The 24,104-nt window shown below is 43.7% G+C and overlaps 2 protein-coding genes across 2 annotated transcripts in view; both read right to left on the bottom strand.

Moving 5' to 3' along the window:
• Nucleotides 1–24,104, bottom strand: part of LOC309364408 (vomeronasal type-2 receptor 26-like) — a 49,544-nt gene that overhangs the window by 9,854 nt on the left and 15,586 nt on the right. The window lies entirely within an intron of this gene.
• Nucleotides 14,551–23,612, bottom strand: LOC309364422 (vomeronasal type-2 receptor 26-like). Its single transcript, XM_081901666.1, has 6 exons — nucleotides 23,375–23,612; nucleotides 22,733–23,024; nucleotides 21,519–22,328; nucleotides 20,379–20,606; nucleotides 17,802–17,928; nucleotides 14,551–15,743 (listed from the first exon to the last, which is right to left on the bottom strand). Exons 1-6 carry the CDS (start codon nucleotides 23,587–23,589, stop codon nucleotides 14,833–14,835), a joined length of 2,583 nt encoding a protein of 860 aa, XP_081757792.1. The 5' UTR covers nucleotides 23,590–23,612; the 3' UTR covers nucleotides 14,551–14,832.

The following is a 24,104-nucleotide window of genomic DNA, read 5'->3' as shown; positions in this document are numbered from 1 at the left end:
AGATGAGCCCCTCAGGTCGGAAGGTGTCCAACATGCTACTGGGGAGGAGCGGAGGACAAGTACAAGTAGATCCAGAGCTGATGAAGCGGCTGGGCCAAGCCGAAAGGACACTCAGTTGCGGATATGCATGGAAGCGAAAGGAAAGTCCAATGCTGTAAAGAAAAATATTGCATAGGAACCTGGAATGTAAGAACCATGAACCTGGGTAAGTTGGATGTGGTCAAAAATGAGATGGCAAGAATAAATATTGACGTCCTGGGCATCAGTGAACTAAAATGGACGGGAATGGGCAAATTCAGTTTGGATGACTATCATATCTACTACTGTGGGCAAGAAACCCGTAAAAGAAATGGAGTGGCCCTCATAGTCAACGAAAGAGTGGCGAAAGCTGTACTGGGATGCAATCTCAAAAATGATAGAATGATCTTGCTACGAATCCAAGGCAGACCTTTTAACATCACAGTAATCCAAGTTTATGCACAGTAATCCAAGTTTATGCACCAACTATGAAGACTTACAAGACCTTATAGAAGTAACACCAAAGAAGGATGTTCTTCTCATTATAGGGGATTGGAATGCTAAAGTAGGGAATCAAGAGATAAAAGGAACAACTGGCAAGTTTGGCCTTGGAGATCAAAACGAAGCAGGGTAAAGGCTAATAGAGTTCTGTCAAGAGAACAAGCTGGTCATCACAAACACGCTGGTCCCATTAAACTTTAATTAGTTTAATGTAAATGCCCAGTGCACTTCCTTCTTTAAAAGTCTCACCACGGCAGAGGATTTCGCGCAGCAGCTAAGAAGGGCAGGAGAGGCAGCATCTTCCCAAAAGGAGTCCTGGAGCATGCGGTTTGTAAATCAAAAAATAAGGTTTATTTACAAAACACCAAAAACAATCCTGGCGACGAACCACACATCTCAGCAAAACACACACCCAAAAGGGAGAAGGGGGAGAACAAACAAACAGGGGGACTATTTATACAGACTCATGTTCCTGGAAGCCTAATGACCTCCAGCTGCTCAGTGATTAGAGCGTTTCTGTTACTCTTTTAACCCTTTGATAGCAACACCCCCTCTCGCTCGTAACACTGAGCTGTACCAACCTTAATACAAATTTAAACCTGAACAGAAACATTTATGAGATTGCGGACTCAAAGCTTTTGTAAAACCGTCTGCGAGATTTTCTTGGCTTGGACAATACTTTAGTTCAATTAAACCTTGTTTTACACTTTGGCATACATTTTGATAACGGATATCCAAGTGTTTTGTGTGCGCCTTGAATTGACCTGATTTAGCTAGTTTAATACAAGGTTGATTGTCTTCCCACACTCTGATAGGTAGGGAACATTCTCCAAACAATTCTTGTACCAGTTGCTTATAAAATTCCAGTTCTCTACATATATCTGATAACGCATTGAACTCAGATTCAGTTGAACTTAAAGCTATAAGTGATTGTTTTCTTGATCTCCAACCAATTAGTGCATTTCCAAATTTTATCGCTATTCCTGACACTGATTTTCTATCTGGTCCAGCATCTGCCCAACTGCTGTCGGCCCAACATTCAAGTTGTGTGCTGCCCTCTGCTGATAGTTTTAAGCGAAAGCTTTTGGTAGTTTGGAGATACCTTAAAACTCTTTTTACTCCTTGCCAAGCATGCATTGATGGTTTTTCAGCTTGTCTACACAGCATGTTGACAGCATATGTTATATCGGGCCGAGTCCACTGTGCAATGTGGAGTAGACTGCCTATCGCTGACTGGTAAACCCCGGGATTACAGAACTCTGCCTTTTGCTCAGTTTGAGCATCCTTTGTGTAACTTAACTCCATTGGGGTTTTAACACCAGCACAGTTGTTCATTTTAAACCTTTCCAGCAACTGCTGGATTTTAGCTTCTTGGCTAAGCCAATAGTTACCATTTTCATCTTGCTGAATTTTAACTCCTAGATAAACAGATACATTGCCTAGTGATTTTATCTGAAACCTTTCTCCAAGCTTTGTGGCAAATTGTTGTGCAAGTTTATCATCCTTTCCACTGTATAATAAATCGTCAACAAATATCAAAACTGCTTCTTGTTCACATCCCGAGCCTTTTAGATAAAGACACGCATCTGCTGCGCTCTTTCTGAACCCCATGCTCTCTAGAGCATCGTTTAAGCAGGAATTCCAATTACGGGCGGACTGTTTCAACCCATAAATGGATTTGTGTAGGCGCCAGACCTGGTTTGGCTTGTCTCCTTCAAAACCTGGTGGTGGTGTCATATAGACTTCCTCCTGTAAGTCTGCATTTAAATAAGCCACATTGACATCAAAATGAAACAGCTTATTTCCCTTCTTAGCTGAAGAGGCTAGAAGCATTCTTAATGACTCCGATCTTGAAGTAGGGGCATAGATTTGAGAATAGTGAACACCTTTGCGCTGCGAAAACCCTTTTGCAACTAGTCGGGCTTTATATTGCAACTCTTCAGTAGTTGTGGGCTTTAAACGATATACCCATCGACAACCTACAGCTTGTTGCCCTTTCGGAAGCTCTGTACTTGTAAACACACCGAGAGACTTCATTGAAGCCATCTCTTTTTCCATTGCTTCCTGCCACTTTACGGCTTCTGAGCTTGGAAGCTGTTGTACTTCCATATAGCTTTCTGGCTCACACTGTGCCATATTTACGTATACACTTGTCACCTTAAACCGCTCTGGCGGCTTGCCCTTCGTGGCGCGTTTTGACCTGCGCAATTGCTCCTCTTGTGCCCCCTCTGACCGTTGGCTGTCAGAATCTGTCTCAGACTTTATGTCTGGACGTGCCTCTAGGGATAAAGACCTCCGTTTAGATACCTCCCTTGGGCTTGGTGTTGCAGGTGACCTGCTTTGCTTTTGCTGTCTGCTAGGCCTACTGACTGGCGAAGTTGGAGCACTCCTAGATTCTGGCTTTTCTACCTTAGGAGAAGAACCTCGTGCCTGATCAGAATCTGCATCTGAACCATGTGCACCATCCCCTTCTGGCTCATCACTCTCTGGACTTTCTTTCTCAGCATGAATGCCTAAATCATCTCTCAAAATGTCAGGGTTAGCGTGTAAGTGAGTCCATCCGGACTGCTCACAAAAATCAGCGCTCCTACTGAGGACCACTCTTGTAGTATCCCCACCTGGGTCCACAAACCTCCAAGATTTGGCATGTGGTTCGTACCCGCAAAAGATGAGTTTTCTAGCCCTTGGACTTCCCTTTTTCCTTAACGCTTTTGGGATAAGTACATAGGCTTGAGATCCAAACACCCGAAAGTAATTAACTTTGGGCTTCTTCCCATATAAAGCAAAATAAGGCGTAGTATCAATTACCGAATTATATACTCGGTTCAGAATATGAGTAGCCGCCTGCCAGGCTTCCGCCCAGTAACTGAGGAAGTTTAGCATCAAACAACATAGAGTTTGCCAACTCTTGCAGAACCCTATTTTTACGTTCGGCCACGCCTCCTTCTTGGGGGGAATAAGGTGTAGACAGACGATGCTTAATTCCCTTTTTCTTAAAGAAATTCTGCAACACAGACCCGGTAAATTCTGACCCTCTGTCTGTCTGAAAAGCAAGTACTCTAGTACCGAATTCAAGTTCTACCGCATGAACCCAATTTTTAACTGTTTCTGCAGTATCTGCTTTTGTTTTGAGAGGAAAAAACCATGTAACCTTTGTTTTGTCATCCGAGAGACACAGTGCATACTTTGAACCTCCCATGCTAGCAACAGGCATTGGGCCACATAGGTCCATATGCACAAGTTGGAATACTTTGTCAGATTTCCTATCTGAACTGGGATAGCTGCATCTATGAACCTTCGCACTTTTGCATGCAGTACAATCCAAATACTTAGTACATTTGTTCAATTTGCACCCTTCTGATAATTCAGGTTGCCTTTTAACATACTGAAAATTAATATGCCCTAAACGGCGGTGCCATAAATGAACACAAGAATTATGGGTAGGCGTGTTCACACAACCAGCATGAACCTGTTCAACTTCATCTGGACTTGTCTCAAAATAATATAACCCATTTCTGCATTCCACCTGCAAAAGAGATACGTTATTCTTTGAAATAGTGCAAACCCCATTTTCAAACACAGTTTTAAACCCATTTCTATCAAGTTCTGACACAGACAAAATACACCCCTTCAGTCCCTTTAGCACGTAGGCATCAATTTCTGTTTGCAAACAATTTAAGAACACTGTGCCTACAGTCTCTAAGGAACGTTTAGTTGAATCTGCCATTGTCACAACTTTAGGGGTTTGCAAATGTCTGCAATTCTGCAAACGTACACTAGATGGCGCCACCAGGTGGTGAGATGCACCACTGTCGATCAACCAGCGTAGATTGCTGCCTTGGCCACGCCCTTGCATCAACGCCATTGCTGAAGCCATGTGCTGTGTGCTGTGGGAGTAGCCACGACCTCCTCCTCTTCTTCGACGTCCCCTGGAACTCCTTGTCTGGTAACTAGGGGTAACGGCCTTGTTGCTGTCTTGACCAGGTTCACGTGTGCAATTCCTGATTAGGTGGGAAGGGGAACCACAGCGAAAACAGTGTCTAGCTGCAAAAGCATTTACTGTGTGCTCAAACTCAGCATCAACACTCTTAGGCACAGCATAACTCCCCTTTAAAGACAAACCTCTTTCTCTTTGCCTTTTATCCTGTTCATCCGCAAGCCGAGAAGAAATGTATTCAAGGGTTAATTCAGTTGAAGGCATAGCTTCCAAAGTTAGAGCTAGAGTCTCATAGCTTTTATCAAGAGAAGACAACAATATGTATGACTGCTGCTCCATAGAGAAAGGAATGCCCAGCTGTCTTAGTTGATTAAAGGCAGATACCATTTTGGCAATATGTTCTTTCACACACGCTCCCGGTTGGAGACGTAAATCAAACAAACATCTTGTAGCATGGATCTTGGCCCCCGCAGTGTTTCTGGAATTTAACCGCTGCAGAACCGTCCAGACCTCATGCGTGTTCTTTAACTCAGAAACATAAGGCATTTGCTCTGGTCCCACTGCCAAAACTAGTAGACCTTGGGCTTTCCTGTCGCGTTTCTGTGAAGCTGCTGCTGCTGCTTTGGCTTCTGCAGACGCGTCTGCAGCTGCCTGTAAAGGCGGTGCTTCAGTACAGCTCCACAACTCTTTTGCTTGCAACCAAACCCTTACTCTAGCCTTCCAATCTTGCCAATTTTTCCCATTGAGTCGCGTAAACGGGACAGTAAAACTTTCCTGGGACTCTGCCATCCTCCCTGGGGCTTAGGAACGATACTCACACACCTGTAGACCGTCTCCCAGCTGCTGAGGTGGCTCCTTGAGGAATCAGACGTCTTCCAGCGAGTACAAACTGCGCAGTGCCTCTTAAAAACTTTTCTAGGCACGTTGCAGGACTCAAGCTGCTTTGGAGGCTTTCGTTGTCAGCAACCGCTTCTGTCTTCACTCCAGTCCTTGCATAAATCACTCTGAACTGCTCTCCTTATCTCCTTCTTGACGTACAAACAACCATAACCTGTCCCATTAAACTTTAATTAGTTTAATGTAAATGCCCAGTGCACTTCCTTCTTTAAAAGTCTCACCACGGCAGAGGATTTCGCGCAGCAGCTAAGAAGGGCAGGAGAGGCAGCATCTTCCCAAAAGGAGTCCTGGAGCATGCGGTTTGTAAATCAAAAAATAAGGTTTATTTACAAAACACCAAAAACAATCCTGGCGACGAACCACACATCTCAGCAAAACACACACCCAAAAGGGAGAAGGGGGAGAACAAACAAACAGGGGGACTATTTATACAGACTCATGTTCCTGGAAGCCTAATGACCTCCAGCTGCTCAGTGATTAGAGCGTTTCTGTTACTCTTTTAACCCTTTGATAGCAACAAAAACGAAGCAGGGTAAAGGCTAATAGAGTTCTGTCAAGAGAACAAGCTGGTCATCACAAACACGCTTTTCCAACAACACAAGAGACGACTCTACACATGGACATCACCAGATGGGCAACATCGAAATCAGATTGGTTATATTCTCTTCAGCCAAAGATGGAGAAGCTCTATACAGTCAGCAAAAACAAGACCTGGAGCTGACTGTGGCTCAGATCATCAGCTTCTTATAGCAAAATTCCAGCTTAAACTGAAGAAAGTAGGAAAAACACTGGGCCGGTAAGATACAATCTAAAGCAAATCCCTTATGAATACACAGTGGAAGTGAGGAACAGGTTTAAGGATTTAGATTTGCTGGACAGAGCGCCTGAAGAAGTATGGGTGGAGGCTTGCAACATTATACAGGAGGCAGCAACTAAAACCATCCCAATGAAAAAGAAATGCAAGAAAGCAACGTGGCTGTCCAACGAGGCCTTACAAATAGCGGGGGAGAGAAGGCAAGCAAAATGCGAGGGAGATAGTGAAAGGTACAGGAAATTGAATGCAGATTTCCAAAGAATAGCAAGGAGAGACAAGAAGGCCTTCTTAAACGAGCAATGCAAACAAATAAAGGAAAACAACAGAATGGGAAGAACCAGAGATCTGTTCAAGAAAATCAGAAATATGAAAGGAACATTTCGTACAAAGATTACTATAATAAAGGACAAAAGTGGTAAGGACCTAACAGAAGCAGAAGACATCAAGAAGAGGTGGCAAGAATACACAGAGGAATTATACCAGAAAGATATGGATGTCTCGTACACCCCAGGTAGTGTGGTTGCTGACCTTGAGCCAGACATCCTGGAGAGTGAAGTCAATTGGGCCTTAGAAAGCACTGCAAATAACAAGGCCAGTGGAAGTGATGGTATTCCAGCTGAACTATTTAAAATTTTAAAAGATGATGCTATTAAGGTGCTACACTCAATATGCCAGCAAGTTTGGAAAACTCAGCCATGGCCAGAATATTGGAGAAGATCAGTCTACATCCCAATCCCAAAGAAGGGCAGTGCCAAAGAATGCTCCAACTACCGCACAATTTCACTCATTTCACACGCTAGGAAGGTCATGCTTAAAATTCTACAAGGAAGGCTCAAGTAGTATGTGGACCGAGAACTCCCAGAAGGGCAAGCTGGATTTAGAAGAGGCAGAGGAACCAGAGACCAAATTGCAAACATGCACTGGATTATGGAGAAAGCTAGAGAGTTCCAGAAAGACATCTACTTCTGCTTCATTGACTATGCAAAAGCTTTTGACTGTGTCTACCACAGCAAACTATGGCAAGTTCTTAGAGAAATGGGAGTGCCTGATCACCTCATCTGTCTCCTGAGAAATCTCTGTGTGGGACAAGAAGCTACAGTTAGAACTGGATATGGAACAACTGATTGGTTCAAAATTGGGAAAGGAGTACGACAAGGCTGTATATTGTCTCCCTGCTTATTTAACTTATATGCAGAATTCATCATGCGAAAGGCTGGGCTGGATGAATCCCAAACCGGAATTAAGATTGCAGGAAGAAATATCAACAACCTCAGATATGCAGATGACACAACCTTGATGGCAGAAAGTGAGGAGGAATTAAAGAACCTTTTATTGAGGGTGAAAGAGGAGAGCACAAAATATAGTCTGAAGCTCAACATCAAAAAAACGAAGATCATGGCCACTGGTCCCATCACATCCTGGCAAATAGAAGGGGAAGAAATGGAGGCAGTAAGAGATTTTACTTTCTTGGGCTCCATGATCACTGCAGATGGTGACAGCAGTCATGAAATTAAAAGACGCCTGCTTCTTGGGAGAAAAGCAATGACAAACCTAGACAGCATCTTAAAAAGTAGAGACATCACCTTGCCAACAAAGGTCCGTATAGTAAAAGCTATGGTTTTCTCAGTAGTGATGTATGGAAGTGAGAGCTGGACCATAAAGAAGGCTGATCGCCGAAGAATTGATGCTTTTGAATTATGGTGCTGGAGGAGACTCTTGAGAGTCCCATGGACTGCAAGAAGATCAAACGTATCCATTCTTAAGGAAATCAGCCCTGAGTGCTCACTGGAAGGACAGATTGGGAAGCTGAGGCTCCAATACTTTGGCCACCTCATGAGAGGAGAAGACTCCCTGGAAAAGACCCTGATGTTAGGAAAGATGGAAGGCACAAGGAGAAGGGGAAGACAGAGGATGAGATGGTTGGATGGTGTTCTTGAAGCTTCCAGCATGAGTTTGATCAAACTACGGGAGGCAGTGGAAGACAGAAGTGCCTGGCGTGCTCTGGTCCAGGGGGTCACAAAGAGTCAGACACGACTAAACGACTAAACAACAACAATAGGCTCACTGGTTAATCAGTCCACTTCATAGAGATACATGTGTTAGAGGGTGTTGCAATAACTGTGCTGACTTCTTAATGTGATCTGTAAAGAACAACCACATGCTTAAAAATTTGGCTTCATTTACGTGTCCATTAAAAACTCTGCTATTTCCCATACACCTGCATACCAGGAACACAAAGTAGGATTTTCTCCAGTGTCCCACTCATCTCATGAATACAGGTGTGATCATTGAGTGAATCATTTTGATGCCTGATCAGGTTCATTTATACACTTGTGTTCTTCAGCAAGCAACACAGCAGCACAGAAGGTAAAAATAGAGCACGTCTGGGAACATGCAACCCACTAGCTGCTGTGAAACTCAAGTTCCCTCCAGCCCCTGCCAGAATGGCCAGTGATCAGGGGTGATCGGAGCTGTAGTCCTGCAATATCTGGAAGACCACAGAGTCCTCACCCCTAAAATGGAGACTATTTCCCTAGTAAACAGGAGCCATTGGGGTACAGGAGAAAAACGTGACGTCCTTCTACATATAATTACCGGTACTTACTCATCCTTAAACCTGGTAAATGGGGGCTGAGAAAAGATGTATGGAAGTTGTAGAGCAATCAAATTTGGAGATATTATTCCGGCAATGAGGAAGTCGCCAGTCTGGAAATAATTCTGTGCTTTGATTCCTTCCCGGAGTGGATTCAAGGGGCATTTTGCCTTCAGGTTTCCACAGGATTCAAGCAAAATGAGCAGCATCAGCATCTGGGATCTCATTCTGACTCTGACTCCTACAGCGCTATTAAAAGTGTTCCTCTCTCCCCCATAGCCAGCTACATCAGAAGAAGCCAAAAAACTCTTATTTATCCAATATGGGTAGTGGTCAGCTATAGCTTCAGAGCCATTAAACCTCACACAGATGTATCCCACCCCTCTTACTCTCAATCATGACTCAGTCTGTCTCTGACACAGGTGATCTTCTGTGCATCAACTTTTCCCTCAGGAACAAGGCAGAATAAATCACTATGATGTTGATAATTATAAGGGGAAGGAAGTTCATCTTTGCAACAACCTGAAGTCTCTGTGTGGCCTGAGGGGCAGGAGCAGAGTTGGAGATAAACATGTTTGGGAGGAAACAAAGTTGCTGCTCCAAAGTTTGACATGGGTCACGTGGTGAGTGAGAGTTTGGCCTGAACTTTGCTGCTGACAAGAGCATTAGAAGAGTCCTGCTGCTGGTTCAGTTCAAAGCTTAATCCAATCCAGTATCCTGTTGCCCCCAGTGGGCAATCAAACATTTCTGGGATCCACCCAAGCTGATGGCAATAGAGTTGATCCCAGCAACGGACATTCAGAGATATGCAGCCTCTGATTCTGGAAGTGATGTGTCTTTTAAAAGTGTCTCAGTTAGCAGCTGAAACAAACAACAAAAAAATTCCTTCCAGTAGCACCTTAGAGACCAACTAAGTTTGTTATTGGGCCGACTCTGGGGTTGCGGCGCTCATCTAAGCTGGGGTACAGCTTCCAGGTCATGTGGCCAACATGACTAGGCCGCTTCTGGCGAACCAGAGCAGTGCACAGAAACGCCGTTTACCTTCCCACCAGAGCGGTACCTATTTATCTACTTGCACTTTGATGTGCTTTCAAACTGCTAGGTTGGCAGAAGCAGGGACTGAGCAACAGGAGCTCATCTGTCGCACAGATTCGAACCGCCGACCTTCTGATCATACATGTCCTAGGCTCTGTGGTTTAACCCACAGCGCCACCCGTGTCCCGTGCATGCGTACTTCTTCACTATTTCCTATTTCAGTGAATTTCTCCATTGGGCTACAGTATCAAAAAAATTGCTTCCTATTTTCTATCTAGATTCTCCAAGGGGATTCTTCCGTGGATGCCTCTTTGAGTAATAATTTGTCCGGAAAAACCTATCCTTTTTCGCTTTCTCCGTGATTTTATGCATCTCTATTAAGTCCCACTTTTACAGTCTTCGTTCCTTAACCAGGGTCTACCAACCTTTTTAGGCCCCTAAAAACAACTGGGTATTTTATAGATGTAAGAGGAAGTGGGAAAGAGCATCATTCTTTCCAACCTCCTTTTTCAGTTCCATGTTATTTTCAAGGGATTAAAAGGTGATCGCCCTCACTATCTCATAACTGAGTGGAGGGGCTTAGAGGATTCACAAAGATTCCAGGGGATTCCTCAAGGACACAATTTGTGGAATGCTCTCCAGGGAGGTTTGGCTGGTACCTTCATTGTACACCTTTAGGTGCCAAGCGAAACATTCCTTTTTAACCAGGCCTTTCGCTGATTGACATCCAATGCCCTTTTAAATGTCTTCTGGTGGAGGCATTATTGGTTTGTTTATGTTCTTTTTTATGTATTTTGTCTTTTTTACATTGTCTTTTTATGTTGTGAGCCATTATTTATATTAATAATAATTAATCAAACTGAGGTGTCTGGCTTAGCTCGTTTCTGACTACCTAATATCACTTAGTGATGTCCTTCCATGTACTAAGTTTTCTCCTAGTATTGTACTTTTGATCCTCATCAAAACTCATGTGCCAAAAATATTTCTCTTCCACAAACTATGTGTAACACCGTTGCAGATTTCCATATGACCATTTATCTATGTCCTTCATTTAGCTAGTTTAATGTCCCTTTTCTATTAATTTAGCTAAGTTCATTTTGCACTATAGCAATTCAGTGGACAACGTCTTAAGAGGCTTAGGAAATTCAGCTATGAGTAATATGCACTCTAACTCAAGATCGAAGAGCCTGTTACAGGAATGATTTCAAGCAACAGTGGGCAACACCACCATTGCTATTAGTGAAGAATCGGGAATCAGAAGCTTTAAGAGGTCTACTGTCAATTATCTATCTCCTCCGCATCACAAGTGAGCTAAGGGAACTTTGACAACGATGCTTTTCCTCACCATACACATGGTTAGCTGGAATTGCAGTGAGAGGAAACTGCTTGCCTATGCAGTGTGAGGGGGTGTTATTGGGGCATTGTATTTTTATTTTGTATTTTGTGGTTTCATAGTTATACTTTGATTTTGTTCTGTGAATCGCCCTGAGACCTCCCGGTATAGGGTGCTATATAAATTCAATAAATAATGATAATAATAATATTTGTAGAGTTTACAGCAGCCCTCAGGAAAATACTATCTGGGATCCAGATTATTTTTTAATTCCAACAACAACCTGTTGTTCCACTCAAGATTCAGAGGGGTTGGGACATTCAACTCTACAATTCTACAACTGTACAAAGGCCTCCGTTTATACGGTCCTGATCTTGCTCTTTGGCCAAACTCCCACTGTAGCTTACAAATCATTCCTAAAACTGCCTATGACCTCAAGTTTATAATTTTAAAAGACATGGATAATAACAATAAAAGTAGCACAGCATTCTAAAATCGATTCATTTTAAAAACAATTCAAATCAAATTAATGGCAACCACTGGGCTAGAGTTTTGTGAGGATTAGGAAAGGAGGGGGTCAGACTGTGCATTGGCCAAAGGCCTGGTGGAACAGCTCTGTCTTGCAGGCCCTGCGAAAAGATGTCAAGTCCCACAGGGCCCTAGTCTCTTGTGACAGGGTGTTCCACCAGATCGGGGCCACAGCCAAAAAAGCCCTGGCTCTGGTTGAGGCCAGTCTAACCTCCCTGTGGCCCAGGACCTCCAAGATGTTTTTATTTGAAGACAGTAAGGAGCAAAAGGAAAAGAGATTAGAAACTCCCCTCAGACTCGGCCTCCACAAACAGTGATCAGGATGATAGGAGCCAGAGCCAAGCAGCGCCTGAAGGGCCACTGTCTCCCTATCCCTGAAACTAATTCCCTATGAAAGGGAACCATTGAGGAGGTGAGGGAGAAGCATGATGTCCACGATGTATTTTATTATTTACACTTTAAGCTTGGTTACTGGGGGCTGGGAAAGGTTATATGGAAGTTGCTCAGCAAAGCTTCTTGGAGATATGATTCTGCAAATGAGGAAGTCTCCAGACCGGGAGTAACTCTGCGCTTCATTTTCTTCCCTCATCAAATTTAAGGAGCACTTTGCTTTCAGCTTCCCACAGACTTGTCATGTGACAAAGACACATGAGAGCAGAAGCAGCAAAGTAGGCTGGGAAGTGATGGGACTGCACAGGCATTTGGGCCTGCTAAAGTTATTCAGGCCAGACTGCTAACTGTTGGGTCACTCTGACATGTGACAAAGTAGCCAGTTTCTCTTTTGTGCTCTCTGTAAGAAATCAGAGTCTGTCTGCTTCAGTTGTGAACAGTCAGTATGTTATCTGAATCAAACTGTTTGGAATCAGGTTGCTTATGAAGAAGTTTATTTTAACTTAGTAAAGCTTATATTTTTTAAAACTCTGTATTATTAATCTGCGCTGCGCGTCAAGACTTGATGGTGCATTAGAAGCAGTGGCGGCAACAGAAGCCCCAGCAGAGAGGTCATTCTGGCTTGGACTACCCACCAATCTCAACCGGCCTTCATGCCGCCACCACTCACCTGCCGTCTTACTTACAAGTGGTGGTTCTTGTCCATCATTGACTCTGGCTCCAGTTATCATGGTGCTCCTCTCACTCCCATGAGTTTCCCTGAGCATGAACAGAAAGCCCCTGTCTTGGGACTCTTGGCGCCCTTCCCAGGAAAGGGGGATGAGAAGCCAAGGGGGTTGAGGAGCCTTGTGTCTCAGCGTGTCCAAGATGTGTTGCAACTGGATGAGATAAGACTCAGTTCCCAGGCCTGCTTATTCTTGGCATTAAGAGAGTCTATTCATTAGCTTCTTGAAGCTCTCTCGTGCTGATAAAAATAACGTTTTGCCTATGCAGCAGCATCTTGTGAGAAAGCAGAGAAGAGCAGAGAAAAGCTGAAGCTGTGGATTTTTAGGAGAAAGGGGAAATTTGGTTTTGAGGCCTGGGGTGAGGTCTTGAGGCCTGGGGGGACTTCAGGCCTGGGTGGGGTCACCTGACCTCACCTCCTTCATTAGAAGCAGAATTTGAAGTTACACCAAGTTATTCTTTAGGCTTCGGTTATGAATTCAGGAAGAAAGGAAGGTGGGTCATGTCAAAGTTCAAACTGCACAGTATGTAATCTGAATCAAACTGTTTGGAACCATGTTGTTTATGTTTTGTTTTGTTTTTTTAACCATTTTAATCAGTCAATTTTTACTTATTTATTTTTTATATAAATATTTATTGGAGTTTTTAGGAAAAAGAATACAATAATAAGAAACAGTATTGCTTTGTTTTAACAAAATTTCATAACATCCTTGAACTTCCTCACGTCTCCCGCTCCCACTTTCATCATTAATAAGTTTTTGTCAAGCAAATTATCATCTTATTTCCAATTTTATAACCGCTTATTTAAATACAATAAAATAATTCTCCTGCAAATTTGTTTCTCTTAATCTCTCTTATCATCAAATCCTGATCTATTTTAGTGATGGCCAATTATTTATAACCAAGCATCCTTCTTAACATTCCACTAAATCACAGTGCTTCTGTAGCTAGATCTTGAATTTCTTCCAATCTTCAATCCTTTCTTCTCCCAGGTCTCGGATTCTGCCAGTCATCTCTGCCAGTTGCATATAGTCCATCAGTTGCATCTGCCATTCTTCCAGTGTGGGTAGATCTTGAGTTTTCCAGTTCTTAGCGAGTAGTATCCTTGCTGCTGTTGTTGCATACATGAAAAATGTTCTATCCTTCTTTAGCACCTTCTGGTCGACAATGCCCAGAAGAAAGGCCTCTGGTTTCTTGGTGAAGGTATACTTAAATACCTTTTTCAACTCATTATATATCATTTCCCAGAAGGCCTTCACTTTGGGGCAAGTCCACCAGAGGTGAAAGAATGTTCCTTCATTTTCTTTACATTTGGAACCATGTTGTTTATGGAGTAGTTTATTTTAACTTAGTAAAGCTTTTATTCTTTAGAACTCTGCATTATTAATTTACGTTGCGTGTCAAGACTTGATGGTGCATTAGAAGCAGAGGTAGCAGCAGAAGCCGCAGCAGGGAGGTCATTCTGGCTTGGCCTCCTACACCTCTATTTTGACCTCTCCTCTGGCTCCAGCTATCGTGGTGCCCCTCTCACTCCCACTAAACAGACAGCTGTCACATTTATTTGTTGATGCTCACCTTGAAAACCCTAAATTACATTGGCCATGTATATCTAAAGGAGTGTCTCCACACCCATCGTCCAGACCAGATACTGAGGTCCAGCTCCAAGGGCCTTCAGGTGGTTCCCTCAAGCATTAATACACTCAATTGAGATTCCATTTTTCAGTTGCAGTTTTTAATACTACAAGCAGAATTTCAAGTTACACGGTTATTATTTAGGCTTAAGTTATGAACTGAGGAAGAAAGGAAGGTGGGTCATGTCAAAGTACATACTGGATATGGTAGAGAAAGATAATTATGTATGAAGAGGGAGGCTGCACTCCAGTAGACTCTACAGGTAGGGTTATCCCTAAAAGTTGTATGTCCAGAAACTCTCCAGGCATGTGATTCAATGATTCCCTTTCATCATTCAAGATGAATGAAAAATTAAGAACAAACTTTACCTAAGGAGATACATTCATGCCCAAGGCAATTCAGGAGGAAAACAGTTATAAACATGTAAAGAATCAGGCAACAACTTTAGATTTTGTGGCCAGGTGTTCCTTTGTGTTCAGATCAGGCCTCAGCACAAGAATGTAGCATTTGGGAATGAAGATGCAGCCCAGAAGCCCAGCACTAGAAGCCAAGATAGAGAAGATCTGCACGGCTACCATGTATTTCCCCTTTGTGCTGAGGTAGGTGGGCACAAAGGAGATCCAAACGCTGCAGAAGACCAGCATGCTGAAGGTGATCAGCTTGGCTTCATTGAAGGCCCCAGGCAGCTTCCTGGCCAGGAAAGCCACCGTGAAGCAGATGGCAGCCAGGAAGCCCATGTAACCCAGGGCAGCATAAAACATGGCAACAGACCCTTCATTGCATTGCAGGGTGATCTCTCCAGCCTGGGAATGCATGTCAGAGTCTGGGAATGGGGGAGAGATGCCCAGCCAAATGATGCAAATGACCATTTGGACACTGGAGCAGGAAAGGACAATGGAGTTGGCCAGACTTTTCCCTAACCATCTCCTCACCCTGTTCCCTGGCTTTGTGGCCAGGAAGGCCAGCACCACCATGATAGTTTTGGACAGCAAAGAAGATACAGCAACTGAGAAGATGGTGCTGAAGGCCGTTTGTCGAAGGAGGCAGGTGACCTTCCTGGGACGGCCAATGAAGAGGAAGGAGGACAAGAAGGACAGCAGGAGGGAGACAAGGAGGATGTAGGAGAGGTCCCTGTTGTTGGCTTTGACTATGGGAGTTTCCTTGTGTTTAATGAAGATCCCTACAACAAGGCCTGTGGTTAAGGACAGGAAGAGAGCCAAAGAAGTCAGGAGAATCCCCAAATATTCTTTATATGATAGGAAGGTGATAATCCTCGGATTGCAGTGATCTCGGTCCTTGTTTGGATATTGTTCTTCTGGACATTTGGTGCAACGCTCTGCATCTGAGGAGGAGAAAAAGAATGGCTTTGGCTTTGCTTACAGACACTATTTTTACATGTTGAGAAATGCACTCACATGGGAGATATCAGAAAATGAGAATGTATTGTAAGAAAGGGAAGTGTTTTTGGTGCATTTCCTTATGCGATAGTTTTCGTGCAGTAACATTACTTCATTTTCATATTTCATTTCGCTTTCAATATAAAGCAATATTCAATAATATTCAATCATAAAACTCATAAATAGTAAACAGTAAAATTTAATCTACTCCTGCTTTATTGACTATGCAAAAGCCTTTGACTGTGTCAACCACAGCAAACTATGGCAAGTTCTTAAAGAAATGGGAGTGCCTGATCACCTCATCTGTCTCCTGAGAAATCTCTATGTGGGACAAGAAGCTACAGTTAGAACAGGATATGGAACAACTGATTGGTTCAAAATTGGGAAAGGAGTACGGCAAGGCTGTATATTGTCTCCCTGCTTATTTAACTTATATGCAGAATTCATCATGTGAAAGCCTGTGCTGGATGAATCCCAAGCCGGAATTAAGATTGCCGGAAGAAATATCAACAACCTCAGATATGCAGATGACACAACCTTGATGGCAGAAAGTGAGGAGGAATTAAAGAACCTTTTATTGAGGGTGAAAGAGAAGAGCGCAAAATATGGTCTGAAGCTCAACATCAAAAAAACGAAGATCATGGCCACTGGTCCCATCACCTCCTGGCAAATAGAAGGGGAAGAAATGGAGGCAGTGAGAGATTTTACTTTCTTGGGCTCCATGATCACTGCAGATGGTGACAACAGCAGTCACGAAAGTAAAAGACGCCTGCTCCTTGGGAGAAAGGCGATGGCAAACCTAGACAGCCTCTTAAAAAGCAGAGACATCACCTTGCCAAGAAAGGTCCGTATAGTTAAAGCCATGGTTTTCCCAATAGTAATGTATGGAAGTGAGAGCTGCACCATAAAGAAGGCTGATCGCCAAAGAATTGATGCTTTTGAATTATGGTGCTGGAGGAGACTCTTGAGAGTCCCATGGACTGCAAGAAGATCAAACGTATCCATTCTTAAGGAAATCAGCCCTGAGTGCTCACTGGAAGGACAGATCCTAAAGCTGAGGCTCCACTACTTTGGCCACCTCATGAGAAGAGAAGAATCCCTGGAAAAGACCCTGATGTTAGGAAAGATGGAGGGCACAAGGAGAAGGGGACGACAGAGGATGAGATGGTTGGATGGTGTTCTTGAAGCTACCAGCATGGGTTTGATCAAACTGCGGGAGGCAGTGGAGGACAGAAGTGCCTGGCGTGCTCTGGTCCATGGGGTCACGAAGAGTCGGACACGACTAAACGACTAAACAACAACAACAACAAAATTAATATCAGCAAATAATAAACAGCTTACACTTATCATGTACAATAAAGAAGTCCTAATTTATAATTAATAAAAAACAACAAGTCACAATGAATAAAATACCACAAAACATGCAAAACATGCAAAAGGATCAAACTGAAAAACTAGGACACACAACTTATGATTTATTTATTTTTAATATCCTTGAACTCCTCTCTTCCAAGCTGCTACAGCTGTTCTCAAACTCCTTGTCTGGGATATCCAATAACTTCCTGCTGAAATCCCATAATTTTTAATTGTTCTACAATGCAATGGAATGGAAAGTTCACCTAATTTTTATTATTATTGTGCATTATGCTTTCTCTCTTTTAAATAAATATTGGCTATTTTCACTATTTCTTGTTTATTTTGAAGACATTTTTAAATTCCTTTTGTGAGGGTGGTTCTGGTTCTCTGATCCTAGAAGGCTTGGCACAAAATAGCCAAAGCTCTGCTATATGGGCAGGGCAGGCTGAACCCAATTTGCATCCCAGAGATTCCTTCCTGCGAGTCATTTCTTTCAAATAAATTCCTGGAAGGGGATTAAAAATGAAGAAATCAAGAAAGGATCTGCATCCAAATACGTCTTTAGAATCTTCACAGAAAGTGTCTGACTGATATGTTGCCCTATTCATATTCTCCCCACAAATTCCATCTCCTGTGGCGTCACCCACCTTCCTGTGTAGATATGGTCCCTTCCCCACACGGAACACAAGCATAGCAGCAAACCGGCTTTCCTTCTTGAACCGCCTTGGCATATCCTGGGCGACACCTTTTGGTACACCTGGCATGAGGCACAGTCTAGCCATGAAGAAAAGATGACACATTAAAGGGGAAGTGTCAGCAATATTTGTGCCTATGGAAGTCATTCAAAGAGTCTGGAAAGAACCCAGTAGGGTCTCGAGTCCCACAAGAAAGCACCCTTGATGTAAGGGGTGCCAACTTGAATAAAATATTGTGGGGACCCAGCTAAGCCGCATAACACATAATCGATGCCCATCAACTTTATGGGTCCCCATTCCCCTCTAATAATTTATTGTGGGGGCCAAAGCCCCCACAGCGCCTATGCTTGATGTAGAACGGAAGCCTTCTTGCTGTGTTTACTTTTAAAATAATAACAATAATAATTTATTTATACCCCACCCATCTGGCTGGGTTTCCCCAGCCACTCTGGGCGGCTTCCAACAATAGATTAGAAATACATTAAAACATCAGTCATTAAGAACTTCACTAAATGTCTTCTAAAAGTCAAAAAGATGTTTATCTCCTTGACATGTGATGGGATGGCGTTCCACAGGGCAGGCGCCAACACCGAGAAGGCCCTTTGCCTGGTTCCCTGTAACCTTAATTCTTGCAAGGAGGGAACCACCAGACGGCCCTCGGAGCTGAACGATGGGGGTGGAGACGCACCTTCAGATATATTGGGCTGAGGCGGTTTAGGGCTTTACAGGTCAGCACCGACACTTTGAATTGTGCTCGGAAATGTACTGAAAAAAGTATTAATACATAGGTCTTTGAACAACAGGACTGAGGCACAGTCTAATAATAATAAAAAAGAAGGTACATTCAGAGGAAGTATTTGTGTGCCAGGAGTATTTGTGTCAATGGAGTTGATTCATAGAGTTTTGAAACAACCCAATATGTTCTCTAGGCACAGGGCAAAAGATGCAGAAAGAAAAGAAAAGAAAAATCCCATCCCAGAACAGCAGCAATAAAACACTCTGATGAAGAGCAGTATTTAAACATAGAGTATGATCACATCTTATGCAGGGATTACATTCCGGGGAAGGAGTAGTATATGCAAAAATGTATATACAGTGGTACCTTGGTTCCTGAATGGCTTGGCTCCCAAACAAATCAGCTCCCGAACGCTGCAAACCCGGAAGCAAGTGTTCTGGTTTGTGAATATTTTTTGGAAGCCAAATGTCCAACACAGCTTTCAATTGAGTGCAGGAAGTTCCCGCAGCCAATCGGAAGCCGTTCCTTGGTTTTCGAACAGTTTGGGAAGTTGAGTGGAATTCCGGAATGGATTAAGTTACAGATAGGTAGCCGTGTTGGTCTGCCATAGTCAAAACAAGAAGTGTGCATGCACACGAAAGCTCATACCAAGAACTAACTTAGTTGGTCTTTAAGGTGCTACTGGAAGGAATGGATTAAGTTCCAGAACCAAAATTTGACTGCACTCGAATGAGCCCCTTGGAACGGCTCCTGCACAACCACCCTGACCTTCCGGAACTGGCATGCCAAGCAAGCCTTAATCCCAAGCTCTCTCTTTTGCTCACTGGGCTCCAGGATGCTCTTGCATGGGCTCTGCGATGTTCTCATGAGATCCCGCAGGGCCGGGCTGGATTAGCCATTAAGCAGAATAAGCACGTGCTTAGGGCATCCAGGGAAGGTGGGACCACAGAATTTTTCTGTTGCTGGATTTCCCATGGACCATATTGTGCAGCTCAATCTGGTTCCACAAAAAAGGCTCCCACAATAAATGAAAAAATTACATGCATACAAACACACATACATACATGTGTGTGTGTATATGCACATTTAATAATTTACTTAATTAATTATAAGGAAAGCATCAGCCAAAAGATTATACTTGAATTCCTCTTGTAAATATTCAATAGATTACTTGTGATGGCCTGGGAATCTGATTCAGAGGCTGAACCAGAGGAATCCCAGCCTGCACAGGAGTCCCCGCCTCCAGGGCCAGCTGAACTGGGGCAGGGCCTTTATTCTGAAGTGCCTACACCTGTGCCGGATCCTCAGGAGCAGGCACCAAGTGAATCCACTCTGGCTCCAGAGGTGGTTGAGGACTCAGTGCCTACAGGTGAGTCTCCCCCTGGGCCCAGTAACCCTTCAGCCTCTCCTGAACTGCAGAGGCTCAAGGCAGAGAGGCGAAGGGAACTGGTTTCTCCCAGGAGGAGTGCTCGCCTTAAGACCAGGAGAGGCGGGTCTCCTGGGGGCCGGGACCGCCCCTGGCCTCAGAGAAGATAAAGGCCAGTCAGCCCGGTCCTAGGTTGCGAGAGCAACGTCGTTGTTGAGTACCTGTTCCCGCCCGGACCCAGACCTGACCCTCCAGTGTTCCTGTCCCCGCCCGGCTTCCGGCTTCGGACCTCGCCCCGCTCCTTGTGAACTGTTTCCAGGCTAGTGACCCAGGATCGGACTTTGACTACACCAACGGTAACCTTCCCCCCGGGACTAACACATTACTAGATCTTAATGTGTATCATGTGGAATAAAGGTGCTCTTACCTGGTTGAACCACTTGGGCCACACAATAGCTTCTGGGTTAATGGCGAGCTTGAAGTCAGTGGATGCCTCTCTCTCTATACTCCCAATTTTCACTCTAACACAAGACTCATTGGGAAGCACCACCCAATTCTCAATGTCAAACATGATTGGCAGCTCCCCATTCTCACCCAAATACAGTCTGCCCATGGAAGTGTTCAACAACTGGGGTTCTCTTAAGAAAGTGTGAAGCTGGAATGACAGAGAAAACACCAGCATTTCAAAGCGTTTTGGACATCTCATCCCTTCTGCCTTTGAACTCCAAAGTCCTGGCATACCTAGCCTAGTTGGAATCTACAGAGGACTAAACACCAGAACTTAGAAAGCATTTTAGATGTTGTTGGGAAACTGTGTATGTGCAGCTATTCACACAGTCAATTAAGGTTTGGCAGACAGCCAGAAGGTCATCTGAAGGAGTAAGTCTGCCTGGTGATAACAGAGGCATGGGGACAGCTCCCTGATTGGTCAAGCTCTCTCAAAGGAGTGATAATTAATGGTCTACTAACTGGAATGTGTGGTTCAGTGTTCAGAATTCTGAGTGTCAGTGTAGGAGTTGTGAGTCGTGTATGAGAGAGCTAGCTAAAGATCCGTGTTCTGTTCCTGTAAATAGTCCAATGTATATAATAAACACCTCACTACAAGTTCCTGGTTCCGGCTTCATCTATCCTGTTTACAGCCAAGTCGCCAATTGCTTCCGTGGATTCTGCATATACGGTACTCTGCTAGGTCTGGCTAAGGTCCTGCAACTAGTCAGAAAGTTGCAAAACACCAAATAGCTTTTGCTCATTCCTGCTACCTTGGAACTCTAAACTCCTGTTGTGCCACGACTTCTCCTACTGGCAAGACTAAAGAGACACCCTCCAGGTGGAGGGACGTCTGCTTTTAACTTGTTTTGGCTTCGTATGGTTTTATTATATGGTCTTATGTCTTTTATTGCAGTAGACCACCTTGATATTTTATGAAATACACATATATATATAATCTAAATTAAAAACAAAAACAAAAACTTTTTCCTCACTGTTGCATTCGTGTCTAAATCAATGAGAATGATTATTGTAGAGTTGGTAGAAAGAACTTTGATTTCTAGAAAGGGAAAGGAAATACCTGCCATGACTGTAGCCTTTGACATGCCAACTGGTCTCCTCCACCCGCCATCAACATCTGCTTTGATCTGGATGAACAGGCAACATTTAAAGCATGTGCCATGATTTGGACACTGAAGTATGTTCTGTGGCTGTCTTGAGACAGAACACTCTGCAGCTCCTCTTCAGATGGCACGTCCGGATTCTCCACATCTCTGCATCTTGTCCAACTTCTCACAGTGAGGACGTGCTTTGAGTATGAACAACTAAATGCTTTTTGCCGAAATAGATTAAAAAGATGGGACTCTGATTTACAGCAGTCACGTTTGTTCCTTATTTTGGTCTTCATTACAAAGGAGAATGAACCATGGATATACTTCAAATACTTCGGACCGAAAGACAAATTTGTGTCAATGGCCTGAAAAGCTGTTGTGAGCCATACTTTTGGCCCAATTTGTTTCCCGAGTTTTTGTTGTAGTATCATGATGATAACCAATCCCGTATATCTGCTTACATAGTAAAGGAATACATTGGTCTGTGTCCGTAGGGCAATTAATTCACTTCGTGTGAACCTCTCATGTTCATTCTTTTCTGGTATTCTTACTGAAAAGGCAACACAGATTCCATTGCTGGCCATCAGAGATGTCAAGGCACTCAAAAACTTTTCTCCATTCTCATTCTCTGGAGAAAAGAGGCCGATCCACGTCCATCCGAAATACTGGAGCATCTTTACAATCCCCAGGTACTGAACTTCTTCACTGGGGACCGTACGGTAGACAAAAGGAACTTTGGTGTTCTCATCAACAACCCCAGATACAAAGCCATAACTGATCTGGAGTGGGGAAGAAAAAGTATAGTGTTTCATTTTCAGAGCAAAGTATAGGATTAGCCTGAAATATTTAATACCTAACAAATATTGTGCAGACCGGGACTGATTTTGTAACTTTGGGCAGTTGCAAAACTCGCAAAGTCTCTGTGTTCAAGAGTCATAGAATCGTAGAGTTGGAAGCGACCCTGAGGTTCATCTTGGCCTCCCCCCTGCAATGCAACTGTCCCATACAGGGATCAAGCCTGCAACCTTGACGTTGGCAGCACCGCACTCTAACCCACTGAACTATCTAGCTTAACATAGCCCAGGATTTTCTCCCTCTTTGATGCCTCTTTTTGATGAGGATAATGAGAATTTATTTTGCTGCTGAAAATGTTTTGTGTCCCTCCATGCCCCACCCTTCATACCTGTGGGATTTTGTACATGCCTGACGTGGTTGAAATCACTTTGGAGATGATGGAATTGGCTCCTTCAAGAATAGCCAAGATATTACTCCATTTTCCACAGCGATAGTTTGGAATATTGCTTTCCCCACCTGCAAGCAGGTCTAGCATGGCATCAGAAGTGATCCTTGCATGGTAATAGTTCTCATAGAGGCTGTAGCCCAGCGTGATGTTGGGTAAGAGCCTGGGATCCCGGTTGATCTCTTGGATGGTGAACAAGAAGGACAAGATGTGCCAGTACAACCTATTCGACAATCTGTATGAAATCAATCAAATAAAAAGTGTCAAACCATTCACCGTTTAATGAAAATAAATCATGATCAGGCTCATTTATACACCTGTGTTCTTCAACAAGCAACACAGCAGAACAGCAGGCAAAAATAGAGCATGGCTGGGAACAAGGAACACACTAGCTGCTGCGAAATTCATGTTTCCTTCAGCCCCTGCCAGCCTGGCCAGTGATCAGGGGTGATGGGAACTGCAGTCCTGCAACATCTGGAAGAACACAGAGTCCTCACCCCTAAAATGGAGACTATTTCCCTAGTAAACAGGAGCCATTGGGGTGCAGTAGAAAAATGTGACGTCCTTCTGCATATAATTACTTACTCATCCTTAAACCTGGTTAATGGGGGCTGAGAAAAGATGTATGGTAGTTGTAAACCAAACAAATTTGGAGATATTATCCCGCCAATGAGGAAGTCGCCAGTCTGGAAATAATTCTGTGCTTTGATTCCTTCCCGGATTGGATTCAGGAGGCATTTTGCCTTCAGGTTTCTACAGGATTCAAGCAAAATGAGCAGCATCAGCATCTGGGATCTCATTCTGACTGACTGCTACACCTCTCTTGTGAGTGTTCCTCTCTCCCCCATAGCCAGCTACATCAGAAGAAAACTCTTATTTATCCAATATGGGTAGTGGTCAGCTATACCTTCAGAGCCATTAAACCTCACACAGATGTATCCCACCCCCCTTACTCTCAGTCTTGACTCAATCTGTCTCTGACACAGGTGATCTTCTGTGTATCAACTTTTCCCTCAGGAACAAGGCAGAATAAATCACTATGATTTTGATAATTATAAGGGGAAGGAAGTTCATCTCTGCAACAACCTGAAGTCTCTGTGTGGCCTGAGGGGCAGGAGCAGAGTTGGAGATAAACATGTTTGGGAGGAAACAAAGTCGCTGCTTCAAAGTTTGACATGGGTCACGTGGTGAGCGAGAGTTTAGCATGAACTTTGCTGCTGACAAGAGGATTAGAAGAGTCCTGCTGCTGGTTCAGTTCAAAGCTTAATCCAGTGCAGTATCTTGTTGCACCCAGTGGCCAATCAGACATTTCTGG

This window comes from Podarcis melisellensis (assembly GCF_964234715.1).
Source record: "Podarcis melisellensis genome assembly, chromosome: 2".
NCBI lineage: Eukaryota > Metazoa > Chordata > Lepidosauria > Squamata > Lacertidae > Podarcis > Podarcis melisellensis.
The sequence above is the reverse complement of the archived record's forward strand: the minus strand, read 5'-3'. Positions and strand labels throughout refer to the sequence as shown.

Coding starts and splice junctions, on each gene's coding strand:
- LOC309364422 (XM_081901666.1), bottom strand. CDS start 23,589: ATGAGATCCCAGATGCTGATGCTGCTCATTTTGCTTGAATCCTGTAGA. Junction 22,329..22,732: donor GCATGTACAAAATCCCACAG/GTATGAAGGGTG, acceptor TCCCCACTCCAG/ATCAGTTATGGCTTTGTATC. Junction 17,929..20,378: donor GGCCCAAGTGGTTCAACCAG/GTAAGAGCACCT, acceptor CTTCATGGCTAG/ACTGTGCCTCATGCCAGGTG.